Raw genomic sequence first — 18,871 nt, 5'->3', positions numbered from 1 at the left:
ACAGTGACTCCCTTAGCTTTTTCTCCACTGCAACCTTAATTGACCTATATCACAAGTTGACCTTCCCTCAGAGAGCTCAAATCTTTGAGATATTTCTCCCTGAAGATGCTGAGCTCCCCAAGAAGAATCCTCCTTACCCAACATCTATGTTCCCTGAGAGAGCCAAGCATATAATTTCCCTTATTTCTTGCTTGTTAGGCTACCAATCAGACCAATGGGTAGATGAAGCTATCCTAGGCTATCTGTCCATCTTTTCTAAAGAAAATAAGCCTGCCTTCATGTATAACTACAGTCAATTTTTGGCTGAAGCTATGCATGAGCAATTGATGAACCTCACTACTGAAGGAGTGTTTAAATACTCCTCTATCCTATTTCATATGTTTATTTTTCAGTAGGGAGACAGGTTGCCTATTGTTTTGCACAAGCAAGATGATCAGCAAGAGAATCAAGCAGTTACTCATTGGACCTCATTGATTAGAAAGAACTCAATTGAGTTCAGATTTTCAGACTTCATAGACTGTTTCATTCACCCAGTTGCATAGCTTCTCAATAGTCAGAGTGAACCCAGAATCAACACAAAAATTAAAAGGATTCTGCACCTCAGTGATCAAGTCAGAACAGGAGATTGGTATCTCTACCAGAACTACACAGAGATCAGAGTATATGGTTGCGAGTTGGCTCCATATAAGTTGCCAAAATATGTTCCAATGAGAATTTTCTCTCTGGAATATATTAGGCAGATGATGAACATGGATGAGCTTCATTTCATCTTAGGGAAGAGGAGATCACAGTTCAAGATAAAGGCACAGGTTGGATCATTCATCTGTAACACCAGATCAACTGGTTTAGAGGCAAGATGCTATATTAAAACAGATGGGTTTCCAAACCATTTTCACCTGGTCCTATGATCCAATTAGCATTATTTCAGACTTAAGGGTGGAACTCAAAATCACTCATAATCATACATGATACACCTAGGTCAAAGACTGAGAAGTTCAGAAATTAGGAATAATGGGAAGAGAATACTCTTCAAGAAGCAGAAGAATAGGTTTTACCTCCTTCTACTCTTCAGACTCCTACTTCTCAAACTAAGCACGACGAGAGGCCTAGAGAAGGATCATCATCGTCAACAATTGGGGAAAGGGATTCATCCACTACTAGAAGAAATCAAGGATTGAATCAAAGGGCACAACAACTACTACTACTACTCAGGGTCAGAAGGAGCCTATCATCATCAATTTGGATGATTCATAGGTTTCTGTAGGGACAAAAGAACCTATAATTACTACTCCTTCTTCTTCTACTTCACAGAATTTGCTAGAAATTACTCAATCAGTAGGAGCAAGTGAAACAAAGGAGTCAAATGTTTTCACTAACTTCCTTGAAATCAAGTAGAAGAATGAAGCTTTGAAAGCTAATGTTTATGCACAATTTTGGAAGCAGACTTCCACTTCACAGCACAGATTATTGAAAGCATTTGACAATGCTTAGGGAAGAATGCAAATGGCCTTTCTGCAGGCTCAAGTCCCTTTTCCTAAAGGTTCTTCTGATTATAAGAAAACTATGTTTACATTTGATGCTAATCAGATACATCCAATTGATCAAATGGACATGCATAGGTAGTCTGGTGAGATGTTGTTCTCAACCATGACCAACACTGCTATGGCATTGTCAAAGCTTAAAACTGCTCTGTCAAATGTGCAGTCACAATTGAAGATTGAGAAAATATCATCTTTAGCTAAGGACAATAGGGTTAAGTCATTGGAGGACCCTACTGATATCAAAGTTGCTGAAGATATTATCAGAAAGAAGAACATAGATATTGCATTATTAAGAAAACGGTTGAAACTACCTTCTACAGAGGACCCCTAGACCAAGGAGATAGTAGAAAATGAACAACACAAGGAAGAAATGCTCAAACTGATAATTGAGCAGAATGTACAGATTAAAACTATGGAGGAGCAGATTGAGAAATTGCTTAAGGAAAAAGAGCAATTTACTCAATTAGCTATAGCTCCCATCACAACTATCCCTATTACAGTGTCCAGAACAACAGGGGAATCTACATCGACAGTAGAGGATTTGAACAAACTCTCACAGGAGCTCACTCACTAGAAGCAAGAGAATGAAAGGCTTCATAAGAAATTTCAGAATTTGGAAGCTCAGAAAATAAAGAATGATAGTTTGTATGTTGAGGAAATGCAGAAAACACATAGGTTGAACAGAAGAATTGAAGAGTTGCAGAGTCAGTCATTGATGGCTCAGACCTTGGCCCAAGCTAAGGAAAGCATATGGGCAGATATCAGTCAGGCCATAACTGAAGTATGGCCTTCCATTCAGATCATTTTTGAGCAGGAGGAACTCATAAACAGATGTCAGGTAGCCATTGATGAAGTGAAGCAGCTTCTTAAAGATAAACCAAGTGAGGCTGTAGACATGATCAGAGTTCTTAACTCAAAAACTAGGGCCAAGTTGGAGTAGATTCAAATTCTGGATAGAATAGAAACCATCTTGGAAATCAAGAAGGTGTTGCAGAAAAAGAACTTGATGACTCAGTTAGAAACTAAGTGTCAAACCTTGAAGACTTTTGTCCAAAGGTTTCATTTTAAATTTAATTTACTGAATCAGAGAGGACTGCCAGGATTAGTGGCCCCAAATGACAAGTTGATCAGTCTGGAAGAATACTTCCAGAAGCTTTATACCATAGCCACTGATAAATCAAACTTTGCAGGTATAAAGGGGCATATTACAGGGAAACAAGCATTAGAAGCTTTAGATTTTGATTTGACTATTAAGCATGAAATTAAACATCTTTTTGTAAATAAGCCCACTTTTGAGAAATACACCGAGGTTGATGAAGTTTACAGAAAATTGGTAAATCTTGCCATACCAAGTGAAGACCGATGGGATCACTTGTGTGAAGTTATTGAGTAACTTTCATCAACAACTGAAGGACAATTGGGCAACACTTTTTGGGGACCACATCATCAACAGATTCCTAAAGGATAGTGCCAACACTTAGCAGTTTTGAAATTCCTACAATTTTGTACTATTTTTGTAATTTTGTTTTGAAAATATCTAGTAGAACTTTTTGTATAAATAACTCCTCCTTTGAGTTATTAAGGGTTGAACCCTTGGATGAGCTTTGAGAACAGAATTGTAACTGAGCTGGAGATTTGCAAAGTTAATGAAAGGATTCTGAATTTGCCTACTATAGTTCTGTCTTCTTGTAAGTTTTCATATGTGCTTATTTCATTATGTATTGCTTCATATATTTAAGTCTTTATGCAGAGATCTGGGTAAGATCATACTGAGTATCAGTCAGTCTTAAATCCCCTGTGAAGTTATCAACAATAACTAGGGACTAGCTTATAAGACTATCTGTTATTATAAACTCCCCTACATCATTTAAATGTCACACAATAATGCATTCGTTTAAATATATTTTGTTCTACAGGAAACATTGTTTGCCTGTATTCTTTGCTTATAACAAATCAAATATTCTGTCTGAATATTTAGCAAGTTATACTTCATCAATATTCTTCTATTCATTCACTTTAAAGCAATTTAACTATAGCTAGACAAATAGCAACCCTTTCATCTAGCTTAGTAACTGTTAAGGCTTAAGCACCTGTTTTCAATAATTCATATCATTGGTCATCCATAAAATTTAAAACCAACAAAATATTTTAGATGCTCTGGCATGACTAACTGACCTAGAGTCATCTCAGGGGACAACACAATCCAAGGTTTATGGTATTGTAGGATATCATAAAGGTGCATACATACTAAAGTACACACTTTTGACAGATTATTGGTGCTGCAATAAGTACATCCATAGAAGCCTTGGGTGTGCTACCCAACACTACATATTCAACTCTCTCATCTAATTTTTTCTCAGAAGATTTAGAATTTATATAGCACCCAAAGATGGTTATGATAGTTTAATAACCTAACATTTATCCTCAACATTATAATATTAATATGGTCTCAGGTCACTAACATATTAAGTGACTTGTATATTTTCATATTATACTCAATCACCTCCCTTAACACAAAATTAATGTTTTCAGCTTATTACTTCTCCCTAACACAAGACTTGAGACTTTCACAATTCAAGTCGTTTATAAAAGAGAGCACTAAAACTCTGAACACTGCATATGGGTTAGCTCCCATCCACCAGGTCGCCTGAATAACCAGTCAGTGTGCTGGCAATGCATCTTTCAAGTTCAACTTGTGATCAAACTATTGTTAAATTCTTTCAAATTTGGGGACAAAGATGCACACGTGTGGAGGTATGCTGTGTACATTTTACCTAAACATAACAACGTTATTATGCGTTTAAAGCCTATGCACATGAGCTATTTTGTATACATGTTCATAATTGTGGACTAATGCTTATGACTTCCATAGTGAAACTGGTTATTGGACTAACCCAAAAATTCCTTGGGTTGAGCAAATTTGTAAAATTTGTGATATGGAGGAGGTTGATGATGATAACCACCTTTTTTTTAACATGCCCTACCCTTAATAATATAAATCACAGTTTAATTCTATTTCATGGCATAATTTATCATATTTTGAAGAATAGTTAAGCGTGTTGGTATCGAGGGATGGTAAACTTCAATATCATAGTAAATATCATCATACTAATAATGACAACAATAATAATAAGCTTTTAGCCTTAGGTGTTTATTATATATTATTTTTATGATTATAAAATGCTACTTCCATCTAGTAAGGGTCTAATCACTGTAACTGGTAACTTGGGCCTTAAGTTAGGGTTTCTCTTTTTTGTAATTACATGGTCTTCTTCCATCTCTTGTAACTTTTTCCTTCAACAATCTAATCAACAAATGTTTAATTGGTGAACGCTGTTAATTTTTAGGGCTAGATTGTTCTCTGCTGTAGATGATTGCAATTTTAACATTATGTCATCATTAGCAACTATTTAGAGAGAACGATAACATAAACAATGCAGAGGCACAATAAGGAACAATAGAAGAAAAACATACACAATAGAGACACTAGGATTTAGGTCAGAGACCAAGGCAAAATTCCACAAGGGGGAAAACCAACCAGATTCTTCTTCTATTAGATCTTCATCAAATGTTTAGTTGAGATACAAAGTACAATAAGAATGAGATACAACAATCACATCAGGTCTCCTAGAGCCAACCCAAGTCAGTTCACAACTTTGTTTGTGAACTGAACAATCTAACCTCTGATATTCAAACAAGTCCAAGAGAGTCCAAGAGAGTTGCTATCATATCAATATCTCAAGTAGCATCAGCCATGAGATTGCAATAGGTGTCATCAATAGGAGTCTTCACTATAAGACAAGTGTCATTGTTATTGTTATGTATCATAAGGTCACTATCATCATAAGAGCATGGTCCAAGTCATCAACATATATCAAGGTCACCGCCATCATGGAGCATGGTCACTGTCATCATATATCTCACTTTCATCATAATAGCAAGGTCATTGCCATCATAACATCAAGGTCATCATATATCTCACTGTCATCTAGGGTTATTGCCAACCATCATACAACTAGTTTATTGTCATATATTAAGGTACTGTCATAAAGATCAAAGGCAAGGCTACTTCCATTCACAACCATTCAAATTTCAATGTCATATATCATGAAACAAGTACCTCTAACTTACAACCATCCTTTCATGAGAATCACGACCAACATATGTAACACAACAAATCACAAAAATATGAATACAAACCACAGAGAAGTGCAAAAGCCACTGAATAAATGAGCAATGCCATAGATTCCACTATGTGTATTTGAGCGACGTTGCCACTATATTTGATACCACAGAGATTTTGTGTCGAGCCACAAAGAATTGAAACGAACCATATAATTTGAGCTACAAAAATCATGTATCGAGCTACAAGAATTACGATAGAGTAGAGTCATAATAATTGATCTACAAGGAAATGTGATTCATAGAGTCAAGCGACGCCTTTGGAATATAATGCAATGCCACACAAAGAGTATATATATGTGAACTTCTGGAACGTAGAAAGACCCAATGCGAGCTACATGAAAGCGTAAGACGTGGTATGAATTTGCATATATATAAGTGATGCCTCACTGTGTTTATATATGAGCAAAGCCATTGTAGATATATAATAGATTCCATCAGTATCACTGTATATGTATATGAGACATGCCTCTATGTATAATGCCAACGTAATATAGTGCGAACCACAGAGCGAAGTGTGCAAGCCTCAAAATGAATATACGATCCACTGTAATATACTATGCATGTCATAGAGAGATATGCGATACATAGGAGAATTGATGTGAAATTGTGTTGTATGATACGTGCCTAAGGAAGTTGTGCGCGTTACCTCTGAGCCACAAAAAAGAAAACGAACCATAGAAAAAAAATATAATGCAGGCTTGTAGAATGCGATCCATAGAGAAATCAATGCGTGTCATAAAGATAAAAGACGAGCCACTTAGAGATAATAGTGAGCTTCAAAGAAGATGCGAGCTGCATGTTCAGATTCAGCTTATGATCTTACACCATTTGATATCCTTAGTGAGCTTTAATGGAGGCTTATTTATACTAATCGATGGGTCCCTTTTGGTGCTAATGAGGTCCTCCGATTTAGAGACTGACGTTGAAAATTTGAGAGGTCAAGTAGAATTTTGGAGGGAAACCTCAAATTCAATTTCTTCATTATTTATAATATTTTCTAAATAATCAAATTAATAATAATAACATTTCTTTTATCCAACAAAATTTTTCCTTTTCACCAAAATAAATCTTCTTTGGGGCAAGATGGGCTTTCTGTTGGGTCTTTGGGTTCTCCTTGGGGCAACAGGTTTTTTCATGGGAAATTCGTCCCAGAGTTGCCAAAATTTCAACACTCCCTCTCAGCTAGGGAGGAATTTCCATCTTCATCATAAGACTCATCTTGGATGTACAGCTTTGTTGTTTCATGTCTCATAGCAGAATAATCCACAACCAATGGTAGGGGTGATCCTCCAAACCCGATCCTCCAAACCCTACTAGTCACCAGGTGAAGTTCCATGACCTCCATCTCAGCTACATCGGTACAACATCCATCTTATCACATCTCGTCTCAACTTGTTTCCTCTGATCATCAGCTGAACAATGATGTCTCAATCTAAAGAAGAAGAATCATCATAGGGGAGATAGATTTGTCACCCTATATCCAATGATAATAGGCAGGATAACCACTTACCATGAGAGGTAAGGATCACCTTCATCCTATTATCAAATGACAATAAGCAGGATATCCATCTTGTCATAAGTGACAAGGATTACACATCCTATTCTCTGCTGATCTTCCCACCTTGATCCTTAAGAATCAAGTGGTAGAACACCTGCATCCACTAACTTGGGGAGGATACCCAACTTACTAGAGGTAAGGGTCACACACACCTAAGCCTCTCCTCACCCATTGGCTAGATGGGTGACAATCCTAACAAGCCCAACTTGTGGGTAGGATGCATACTGGGGTATACTCTGTCAAGTCCCAGACTTGATGGTAGGGGATGATAGCAAACTTGTCATAAATGACAAGGATCACATACACCCTACAAGGATAATAGCAGGATACCCAACTTGCCATAAGTGACAAGGATCATACATCTTATTGTCCAGAGTTCCCTCAACCCTAGGAGCTCTCTGGCTCAATTCCTCTCCCTTTGAGCTCAAATAGGGGGGAAGAGCATAACTCAGTGTCCTTGATCAGCCGTGACCCTTACTTGGGAGGGTCATATTCACTAGTCCAAGATGCTCTCTAAGGACGAAGAACTTCCCTTTCGGCAAAGGCTTGGTAAGAATGATAGTTATCTACTCATCAAAAGATGCGTTGGAGCCTTATTGCTCCTCTCTACACCATATCTCGAATATAGTGATATCTGATCTCAATATGCTTGGACTTGTCATGGAACACGAGATTCTCTGAAAGTCAGATTGCACTCTTCTTATTGCAGTATATCATAGTTGTGCTCGGCGTATTCTCAAACAACTTTCCAAAGAGCTTTCTCAATCACACTGCCTCGCAGCTAGTCATGCTAGCAACAATTTGCTTTGCCTCTTCCGTACTCAAATCAACAGACTTCTATTTCTGACTCATCCTGGAAATCATGGCAGACGCCAAGCTACAACAACACTTAGATGTGCTTTTCCTATCAAGAACATTTTCAGTCTTAGTTAGCATCGGTGTATACATCAAGTTTTCGACAATATGTCTCAATTCATAATTAATAGTTTCATGTAGATACCTCAACAACCCAATATACATTTCTAGGCTCTATCTGGCTCTGAGTACATGATGCAAAGCAAGTATTCATCTGATTGCTAGCTCATCATGGGATCCATCAAATCTATATCTGAAGAGGAGTCTCTCTCAACTACTTGTAGTCCAACATGCCAAATCTTAGTCAATATACTTCTTTTGACTCATCATCTCAATGATACACTTCTTAATATGTGGATTTTCGAGGCTCAAAAGTCAACTCCCTCTAATACTGATGAGATGATCTGATCCTGTCAAAATAAATGATTAGCATATATAAAATCAAATATCAAAGAAATACCTTTAACCTTGAAGAGAGGTTGGAGTCTGCATCAGATGTCCTTTAATCTAGGCATGCTAGGTCCAAGGGATTTGTTTGAGTCCATATGGGATTTACTTCAATCTAAAAACATGAGTCTCTTCTTATCTGTCTCAAAGCCCTGAAGTGGCTCTAAGTACGCTTCTTCCTTAAATATCATGGAGGAAGCTTACTTCACATACATCAAATAATAATGCGCCAGGCAACAGGTGTTAGGATCTTATCACAACCCTCTCCTTCTGAGAGCTCATTCCTTATCACTTTTTAGTATCACGGAAGCATCTAACACTACAATATATTTGTCATTAAGACTGGTCCTTGTATGAAGGACATACAACTTTCAACATTTCCTTATCTCAGAACAACTCCTTTAATTTTTACATGACAATGTACTCTCTCTAGATGGGAAGCCTCTTCAATCATGGATATCAACCTGAGGGATTGGGATTCTTCCTTCAAGGCCTGATTGCTTGCCTATTCTAATCATGGGATGGCTCTACATCCTTCTCAAAATTGATATTGAGGACTAGGTCCTTCCAACCCTTTTGATGTACCTGATGACCTCAGAACAAGAGCAAGAACAATAATAACAAAGTAAGCAAACATAACGAAAGTGTACCTGATGATGAGGTAGGATTATCTTTCTTCTCTAGATATGAGAGTGGCTTCTTCATTATCCTACACCAACTCCCTTTTAGAGATCACTCTTCCTGCAACAGATCCCTCTTGGGACTTACTCTTCCTGCACTATTCTACATCCTGATGATCCTCGGGATCTGCTTTCGTTAATTACAACCTCATCCAAGAAGTTAGTGAAAGAAGTATTCAAATATTCATGTAAGAAGAATAAACAAATGTCTAAAAGATAAATGTGAATAAGAGTAGAAAATGACAGAAGTCTTGAAAGTACTTATCTTTCATGAGGATTTTAGGAAGCTATCAACTCCCTCTTGATCCTGCCTCCATGAGTCACCATGGTCCATCAACTATTTGACAATGTCGTCTTTAGACAAAATGCACCATCTTGAACACCACCTGTTTCCTTAATTTCCTTCATTAACAACTAAGCTCAATTATCGATCATCATACCCTCACCTAGGGTTTCTCTGAATCTGTTCCAAATTGATCATATATAAAGAAATTCTGAATCATACCACGCCCTTTCCATATCAAGACCACTCGTAGGGTTTCTCCCAAACCCTATCTCTTATTTGCAAGAACAAAGGACATCCCTAGGGTTTCCTCCAAACCCTAGCATTCTTTTAGGTCTCCCTTTCACTTTGCTTGACCATAAACTCCATCATAGGTGTCTTCACGGGGGTGATCTCGATGACTTTTCTTCAACCCAACTCTGATACCATGTTAATTTTTAGGGCTAGATTGTTCTCTGCTGTAGATAATTGCAATTTTAACATTATATCATCATTAGCAACTATGTAGAGAGAAAAATAACATAAACAATGCAGCGAAACAGTAAGGAGCAACACAAGAAAAGCATACACAATAGAGACACTAACATTTAGGTCAGAGACCATGGGAAAACCCCACAAGGGAGAAAACCCAACCAGATTTGTCTTCTATTAGATCTTCCTCAAATGTTCAGTTGAGATATAGAGTACGATAAGAATGAGATACAACAATCACATCAGGCCTTGCGTTGAGAAATGTAACTAGTGTTGGTCTTCATATTTGTACTTGAGTTACATATTTGTCAAAAGAAAGAAAAAGGAAATTTATTGTGAAAGAAAAATTATTTATGATTTTGGGTTTCATGCTCATTTTATTTTTGTTTCTAGCTTAAGCCTCCATTGAAGGCTTCTAGGGTTGAGTCATCAGTCAAAGTCAAAGCCATGATGTAATAGACCCTTATGGGGCTTCTTAAGTCAAGAAAGAATTATTATTTTGGTCATTTAAACCCTTCTTCCATCAAGTCGGCCTCAATCACATCAAACACATCAAGTTGACCTCACTAATGAAGCTACAACCACTATAAGTAAGAGGTACTACTCGACCTATTTGGCATCAGTTGTATCTGCAACAACTAGAAGAAAGGATGAAGTGCGAATATCATAAATAAGAGCCTATCTCATATCTGGAAGTGAAGGAAAGCCCAACAAAGAAGGAGGAAGCTTAATTTCTGTCACATGTGTGAAAGGATTGAAGCACTGCAGGACAAAGGTACAAGATTATGATTGTAGGTTGAATTGCAGAAGGACCGAAAGCCCTAATTGATTAGTTTGATGGACCAACGACCTATTGATTCTCTGCATTGTCTTGAAGGACAATTCTTGATGGATGGAGGTAAGGTCTTTGTCTTAGTCAAAGGTCAGGGTTGTCTCATTTGATTTGATCCTAGAGAAGAGAAGAAGAATTTCTGGGTTTTACCCTAGAAGAGGGGTTTTTGCCCTGGCTAAGTGCCTACATTTTGTGTTCTTTTTTGTGTTTGTGAGCTTCATTGTTTGGCATTTGTCTCCATGGTAAGAACTCAAAAATTGGAAAGAAGAACTAATAAGAAACTTCATAAGAAAATGTCAAAGAAAGAGAAATCAACATAATAAAAACTCTAACTATGCTGCTCTAAAGGATTTCCCAACATGGTATCAGAGCTAAGGAAAAAAGCAAGATGGCAACTTGAAGATCACAAGTATGTGAAGGAAAAAAATTATTTGTATTAGTCCTCGAGGCCGAGTTCTTAGGAAGAATACCGAATTGAAAAAGAGCACTTTTCTGGGTATGATTATAAGACTATATTTATGCAATTAGGTCACAGACTTGGGTAATTAAGACTACAAACCTGAACTTAATAGCCACAACAATGAAAGGAGTTGAATAACGTTTTTGGAGGTTCGGATAGTTAGGCTTTAAGCCTAGTCAAGTCCAAGATCTTTAAGGGAAAATGAAAAAGTTCTGAGCATATAATTAAGGGTATGAATTTACCTCAAGTTACAAAGGTTTTGTAGTTGCAGAGGTGACCAAATTATATATTAAGGACTAGCAAAAAGTTCACTTGTTGAAAAAACTAATAACTAAGTTTTATAAAGGCATTAGACAGCTTGATTAGAAGCTATAGTCATCACTAAAAAGAGACCTTTGTACATTTAGGGAAGGGTATAGCTCCATAAACCAATGAATGGAGTATCTGAGAGACTTGTGCATACATAAATATGGAGGTCGAAACCTATAAGTGACAAAGAAGCCTATCTTTGCTATGTAAAGCATTTTAGGCCTATCTTGAGCAATCTACTATAATGGTGTATAGTCTATCAAAGGAAGACTTCGAAGAAGGAAGCATTCTATAACAGTTAAAAGAGTTGATTTAGCACCCTGAAAGCTTCTACTATAGTCTAGCTTGGAGTTCAAATCTGACACAAGTAAGTACTAACATTACTCTTTATGTTTTAGTCATCTAACAATATGTTTTCAGTTTGCTAGAAAAAACAACAAGCTCTATGGAACACCAATCCTTCAATCATGAAAGCCAAAGGTATGTAATCTTGAGATATGTATAGAATGTTCATTTGTTAAGAGTCTAGCATGAAATGTTAGGTTAGTTGCTTGTATGATTGTAGGGTTAATGACTAGGGTTTGTTAAGTGAATGAAAGTCTCACCTCATTCACTTTTTCCCTCTTAGAAACCTTATCTCATATTGTCTAGGATTTGTAAGAAACATGGCAAACCTTTGCAAGAATGGAATTGAATGATTTTGTAGGAATCCATTCTCTAAAAGGTAATGGAAACCTTAGATAATCATCATGCTATTGTAGTTGTATATTTTGGCTGTGCTTGTCAATGAATATTGCAAGTATATTCTGAAAGGAAAGATTGTGGCTAGATTCAAAGGGAACACTTCAATAAGGAAACCCTACAAGGTCTGTAAAAGAAGCAACTCAAGTTATGTATGAAAGTACAACATTTGTAGCTAATCTTCTTCATTAAAAGGTACGATAATCTGGAAATATGCTTTGTATTACTAACTCTCTCATGTCTAGGATTTTGAATCATAAAGATTCTTGTTTAGGGTGATTAATCCTTAGATTAAATAAACCCTTGTAATACTCTATCTTTTGTTCACTTTAGCAAAATGCTAACCTTTAGGTATCATTGTAAAACCCTAGCCTTTTGAAGCTTAGGGTATGTTGATTTTAATGATGAAACCCTAGTCTACTTAGGGTTTGTTGATAATGCTTAGAACACATGATGAAATCCTACACCTTTTTTTAGGGTTTTGGTAATATAAAACCCTAGCCTTTTAGGGTTTGTTATTGATGTCTAGGATATATGAAGAAACCTTAGATTTTTAGATTTTGTTGAATTAGGGTTTATGGAAAAACACTTGTAATAGTTAGTGAAAGATCCTAGGAATACAACCCTAGGTTTATGTGCTTCCAAATGATTGAAACCCAAGCTTGGTTAAAATTGTTGAATATCTAACTTTGAAGTTTTTATGTTTGTATCTAGGGTTTACCACAAATCCCCTAGTAGAGATTGATATAAGTTTCTAAGGCAATGAAACCCTAGATGTAATAATGCTTTCACTATGTTTGAATTAGTTGTTAATATCTAAGGCTTTAGTCTTGATGAAGAAATCTAGGGTTTGTTACAAAAACCCTAACAAAATTAATTGTGTTGGTCTAGGGCATGAAAGGTGTAACCCTTGCTAATTGTAAACCTAACTAGATTTAGGTTTTGATATCTAGGGTCTAATTTATTATGCTCCCCTTGTGATGACATGCTAACCCTATATTAATAAAGTTGACTTCATGCACTATATTTGTGCTTGGTTGTACTTGTTGTTGAAGATTTGCATGCACATAGTCTTCAAAATATTGAAGATGCTTACCTACCTCTTATTTGATGATAACTTAATAATGATGTTGAACATGATGGAAAGAGGGAATTGATAACATTAAAATATACATTGTTGATGACCTTGTTGCCAAGTGAGGATACAAAGAATGATGTTCTGAAAGGATGAAGTTCTCCGATGATGCGAAAGAAAGTACTTGTTAAGAAGCTTGGATAAAGAAAGTGTATATCTCCCCAGTTCAGGAAGAGGATATGTTGTGGCAGCTATAATGAAGACGACGAAGAAAGAATGAAGATTAGAGATAGGCAAAGGCACTACAGATGGTTATTTGTGATTAATAAAGTTGTGTTCGTGATTGATGAAGTTGTGAACACGAATTGAATATTTTGAAAAGTGTTGAGGCTGAGTTTGGTGTTGCTAAAGAAGTTGAAGAAAAAAGATTTCATGAAAATATGTTTGGAGATTGTGATGACCTAAGCAACATTAGAATAGTTGAAGACCCCGAAGATTGTGCTAGCATACAAGATCATATACATTGGAAGGTTGAATACTGATTGGGGCTATGAAGCTACAGTACGTACCAACAGATGAACAAGTAGTTGATGTGTTGACGAAATCTCTTCCCACAAGAAGTTAGTTTTTATGAGCATGCTCAGATTGGTGGATATGTTGATCTCTTCCTGAAAAGTTGGCATACTTATTTGGTTGAAAGGGAGAGATGAAGTACCATAAAACTGCTTGTATGATGGTACTTGGGAGGACATCATGGCTTGGTTAGTATTCAAATCTCTGTTGATGTCTAGATCCCAGATGAAGGGTATCAGTCGTAGCTCTTGTTTAGTGTTGATATCTGGATCCTTGTAAGGGTTGGTGTTAGGGCATGGAGGCCTCGATGGTATCTTGTTAGATGGATACCAGGGCTGTATTCCGATGGTACCTATAGTGGCAAATGCCTAGATGACAGCTTAGTCCCTGTTGGGAGGATACCTTGGCAGTGAGGGTATCCCAAGCATTGCATATGCTGTTGTATTCTTCTTAGATCAAATTGAGGTCAACCTTGTACCGATTGAACAATTATGAATACCTCCCTAGTTAAGAGGGAATGTTGAGAAATGTAACTAGTGTTAGTCTTCATAATTGTACTTGAGTCATGTATTTGTTAAAAGAAAGAAAAAGAAAATTTATTGTAAAAGAAAAATAATTTATGAGCGTGTGTTTCATACTTATTTTATTTTTGTTTCTAGGTCAAGCCTTCAATGAAGCCTCCATTGAAGGCTTCTAGGGTTGAGTCATGAGTCAAAGTCAAAGTCCTGATGTAATAGACCCTTATTGGGCTTCTGAAGTAAAAAAAAAATAATTCTTTTGGTCATATAAACCTCTCCTCCATCAAGTCGGCCTCAAGCACATCAAACACATCAAGTTAGCCTCACTAATGAAGATAGAACCACTATAAATAAGAGGTGCTACTCGATTCATTTGGCATCACTTGGATCTGCAACAACTAGAAGAAGGGAGGAAGCACAAATATCATAAATATGAGCCTATCTCATAGCTAGAAGTGAAGGAAAGCCCAACAAAGAACGAGGAAGCCTAATGTCTGTCACACGTGTGAAAGGATTGAAGCATTGCAGTACAAAGGTACAAGATTAAGATTGCAGTTCGAATTGCAGAAGGACCGAAAGCCCTAATTGATTAGTTTGATGGATGGTTTGATGGACCAAAGACCTATTTGATTCTGCATTGTCTTGAAGGAAAATTTTTGAAGGCTAGCTTGATGGATGGAGGTAAAGTCTTTGTCTTGGTCAAAGGTCAAGGTTGTCTCATATGATTTGATCCTAAAGAAGAGAAGAAGAATTTCTGGGTTTTGCCCTGGCCGAGTGTCTACATCTTGTGTTCTTTTTTGTGTTTGCGATCTTAATTGTTTGGCATTTGTCTTGATGATAAGAACTTAATAATTGGAAAGAAGAACTAATAAGAAATTTCACAAGAAAACGTCAAAGAAATAGAAATCAACATAATAAAAACCCTACTTGTGTTTCCCTAAAGGATTTCTCAATACCTAGAGCCAACCCAAGTTAGTGTACAACTTCATTTGTGAACTAAACAATATGACCTCTGATAATCAAACAACTCCAAGAGCGCTGCTATCATATCACCGTCTCATGCAACATTAGCTATGTCACTGCAATAGGTGTTATCAATAGGAGTCTTCGCTATCTGACAAGTGTCATCATTATTGTTATGTATCATAAGGCCACTGTCATCATAAGAGCATGGTCCCTGTCATCATCATATATTAAGGTCACTGACATCATGGAGCATGGTCATAGTCATCATAATAGCAAGGTCACTGTCATAATAATAGCAAGGTCATCATATATTTCACTATCATCTAGGGTTATTGCCAACCATCAAGCAACTAATTTACTAGCATATATTAAGGTATTGTCATAAAGATCAAAGGAAAGGTTGCTTCCGTTCACAACCATTCAAAGTTCACTGTCGTATATCAAGAAACAAGTACCTCTGACTTACAATCATCCTTTCATGAGAATCATAGCCAACATATGTAACACAACGAATCACAAAGATATGAATACAAACCACAAAGAAGCACGAGAGCCAATGAATATATATGAGCGATGCCATAGGTGCCACTGTGTATTTGAGCCACGTTGCCACTCTATTTGATACCACAAAGATTATGTGTCGGGCCACAAAGAATTGAATCAAACCATATAAATTGAGTTACATAAATCATGTATCGAGATACAAAGAATTGCGACAGAGTAGAGTCATAATAATTGATCTACAGGGAAATGCGATTTAGAGTCAAGCAAGGCCTCTAGAATATAATGCATTGCCACACAAAGAGTATATATATATGTGAACTTTTGGAGCATCGAAAGGCCCAATGCGATCTACAAGAAGCGTGAGATGTGGTACCACCGTGCATATATATAAGCGATGCCTCAATGTGTATATATATGAGCAAAGACACTATAGATATATAAGAGATTCCATCAATACCACTGTGTATGTAAATGAGAGATGCCTTTGCGTATAATGCCACTGTAATATAGTGCAAATCATAGAGTGAAGAGTGCAAGCCTCAAAATGAGGATACGAGCCACTGTGATATAATTTGCATGTCATAGAGAGGTATGCGATCCAGAGGAGACTTGATCCGAACCAATGCTGTATGATACATGCCTTAAGAAGTTGTGTGATTTTCCTCTGAGCCACGAAAAAAAATAAATGTAATGCGGGCTTGTAGAATGTGATCTGTAGAGAAATCAACTCGTGTGATAGAGATAAAAGATGAGCCACTCAGAGATAATAGTGAGCTTCAGCGAAGATGTGAGCTGCATGTTCAGATGTAGCTTATGATATTACACCATTAGATATATCCCTAATGATCTTCAATGGGGGCTTATTTATACTAATTGATGGGTCCCTTTTTGTGCAAATGAGGTCCTCCGATTGGGAGATCGACTTCGAAAATTTGAGAGGTTGACTAGAATTTTGGAGGGAAATCCCAAATTCAATTTCTTCATTATTAAAAATATTTTCCAAAGAATCAAATTAATTATAACATTTCTCTTTTATCCCATAGAAATTTCCTTTTTTTGACCAAAATAAATCCTCTTTGGGGCAAGATAGGCTTTCCTTTGGGTCCTTGGGTTCTCCTTGGGGCAGTAGGGTTTCTCATGGGAAATTTGTCCCATAGCTGCCCAAATTTCAACAAACTCTTCCTCCAAACATTGGGTTTTGCAGCTTCAGTTCACTTGGTGTGCAGCTGCACCGAATGCCTATGTTCTTTTGGCTCTTTATTTTTATCATTTGACATTTAATTGTCAACATCTATTTTGTTGTTATTTTAATATTTTCAAATACTTATTTAGTTTGCAATAGTAGTCTGTATTGCCATTTTGTGTACATGCACACTGCACAGATGCAATATTCTATGGAATTTTGACATTTATAATGAGTCATGACTATGCAGTGACTTTGAAAATGTTTAGAGTGTCACTACTGGTCGTTTGTACCAAATAAAACTAGTGACACGTCATGTAGCAACCAAGTAGATGCAAGGAGAACTTAAAATATTGAGACATTTCTTCTGAAAGCATGTCAGCTGATTTGGGGTCTATCAGAGATTTCTTTCTAGTCTTGTAAGATAAGACTTCAGGTTCTTATTAACTTTAGGTCCTTGGAGAAATATTTAGAGCCTGTGCGAGTTGACAGCCTTTGGTTTGCTTGCTTAATGTGTTCTTGCACTTTTTTCATATGATATTAGAGGTCATTACTTCTAGCATTCCCTAATGATAATTGTCCTATTTTTATGGATGGAAGGCTCTGAATTGTAATATTTTACTGTACAGTTTGCTGGGGCTGCACAGTCTCTTGGAGCTGGAGCCATACTTGTAAACCCTTGGAATATTTCTGAGGTTGCAGTTGCCATTGGCATTGCCATGAATATGCCAGTAGAAGAGAGAGAGGAAAGGCACAGGCACAACTTTGAGCATGTTACCACTCACACTGCCCAGGTCTGGGCTGAAACATTTGTTAGGTAAATAATATGCATTTTTCGAGAATTTGTGTTTGCTGAATAGTGTGTTGCAGTTCTGTTAGTAAATACTGGCTTGCTTCTTCAATAATAGTTTCTCTTGCATGGAGTTGCACATTGAGCAGGGAAATAATGACTATACATGATGACATTTTAAAGTTAATGATTACAGTATTCTTTCTTCATTGTCATGTTGGGTTCTAGCACGCTGTGTCTGATCTGTACAATTTGTCAAAAGTTTGTTTTTATCATGCTTCAGAACAAAATGATGCTTGGACCTGTACTTACTGTAGTTCAGTTTTGTCATTTTCAAGACTTGCTTCAGGGTTTCTTAGCTGATCTTGCCGTAAATCTCTTTATGAATTTTTGAATCATTTGTAATGATCCTGCTTATATCAAATATAGGTGTTCTTTCTCCTGACCCCTTGTCCATTTTCAGTTTGGTTAAGTTACTAAGCGTTTCTGCAGCTTTTCTGTTTCTCAGTCCTTGTATTTTGGCAGGCACTAAGCATATCTTGAAGTATATTTGAGAGGCATTATTTGATTACCAAACAATTTGTTATGTTGATTTTTCAATTATACTGGATTAGTCGATATAATTATATAGAAGTCTCTCCGTTGCAAATATTATCTTTGTGTGGCTATTCTCAATCCATAATATATTGTTGTCTCTTTCCATTTTTAAGACTCCCATTTTCCTGTATTTAAGCAGAAAATCCATGCATCTGCATGTAAACTTTATGTTTCATCTTCCATGGAAGCTTCCTTCAGAACAAGGTTACTTGTGAGCGGGAGTGGGAGTGATTTTTTATATAATATATATATCTTTTATATTTTGATGCATATATGTCAACAAAAACATGCATAATGATGAAT

At 36.7% G+C, this 18,871-nt stretch overlaps 1 protein-coding gene across 6 annotated transcripts in view; it reads left to right on the top strand.

Moving 5' to 3' along the window:
- Positions 1 to 18,871, top strand: part of LOC149226774 (alpha,alpha-trehalose-phosphate synthase [UDP-forming] 1-like) — a 281,795-nt gene that overhangs the window by 159,137 nt on the left and 103,787 nt on the right. For all 6 annotated transcript variants that reach the window (XM_089377600.1, XM_089377598.1, XM_089377596.1 and 3 more), the window contains exon 9: positions 17,811 to 17,998. In XM_089377600.1, coding sequence (XP_089233726.1) covers positions 17,811 to 17,998 — 188 coding nt within the window. The remainder of the gene's footprint in view (positions 1 to 17,810; positions 17,999 to 18,871) is intronic.

This window comes from Pinus tabuliformis, chromosome J, assembly GCF_031772625.1.
Source record: "Pinus tabuliformis cultivar Carrire ecotype Pingquan chromosome J, CPIR1, whole genome shotgun sequence".
Classification (NCBI taxonomy): domain Eukaryota; kingdom Viridiplantae; phylum Streptophyta; class Pinopsida; order Pinales; family Pinaceae; genus Pinus; species Pinus tabuliformis.
This window is presented reverse-complemented; position numbering and strand designations above follow the sequence as displayed.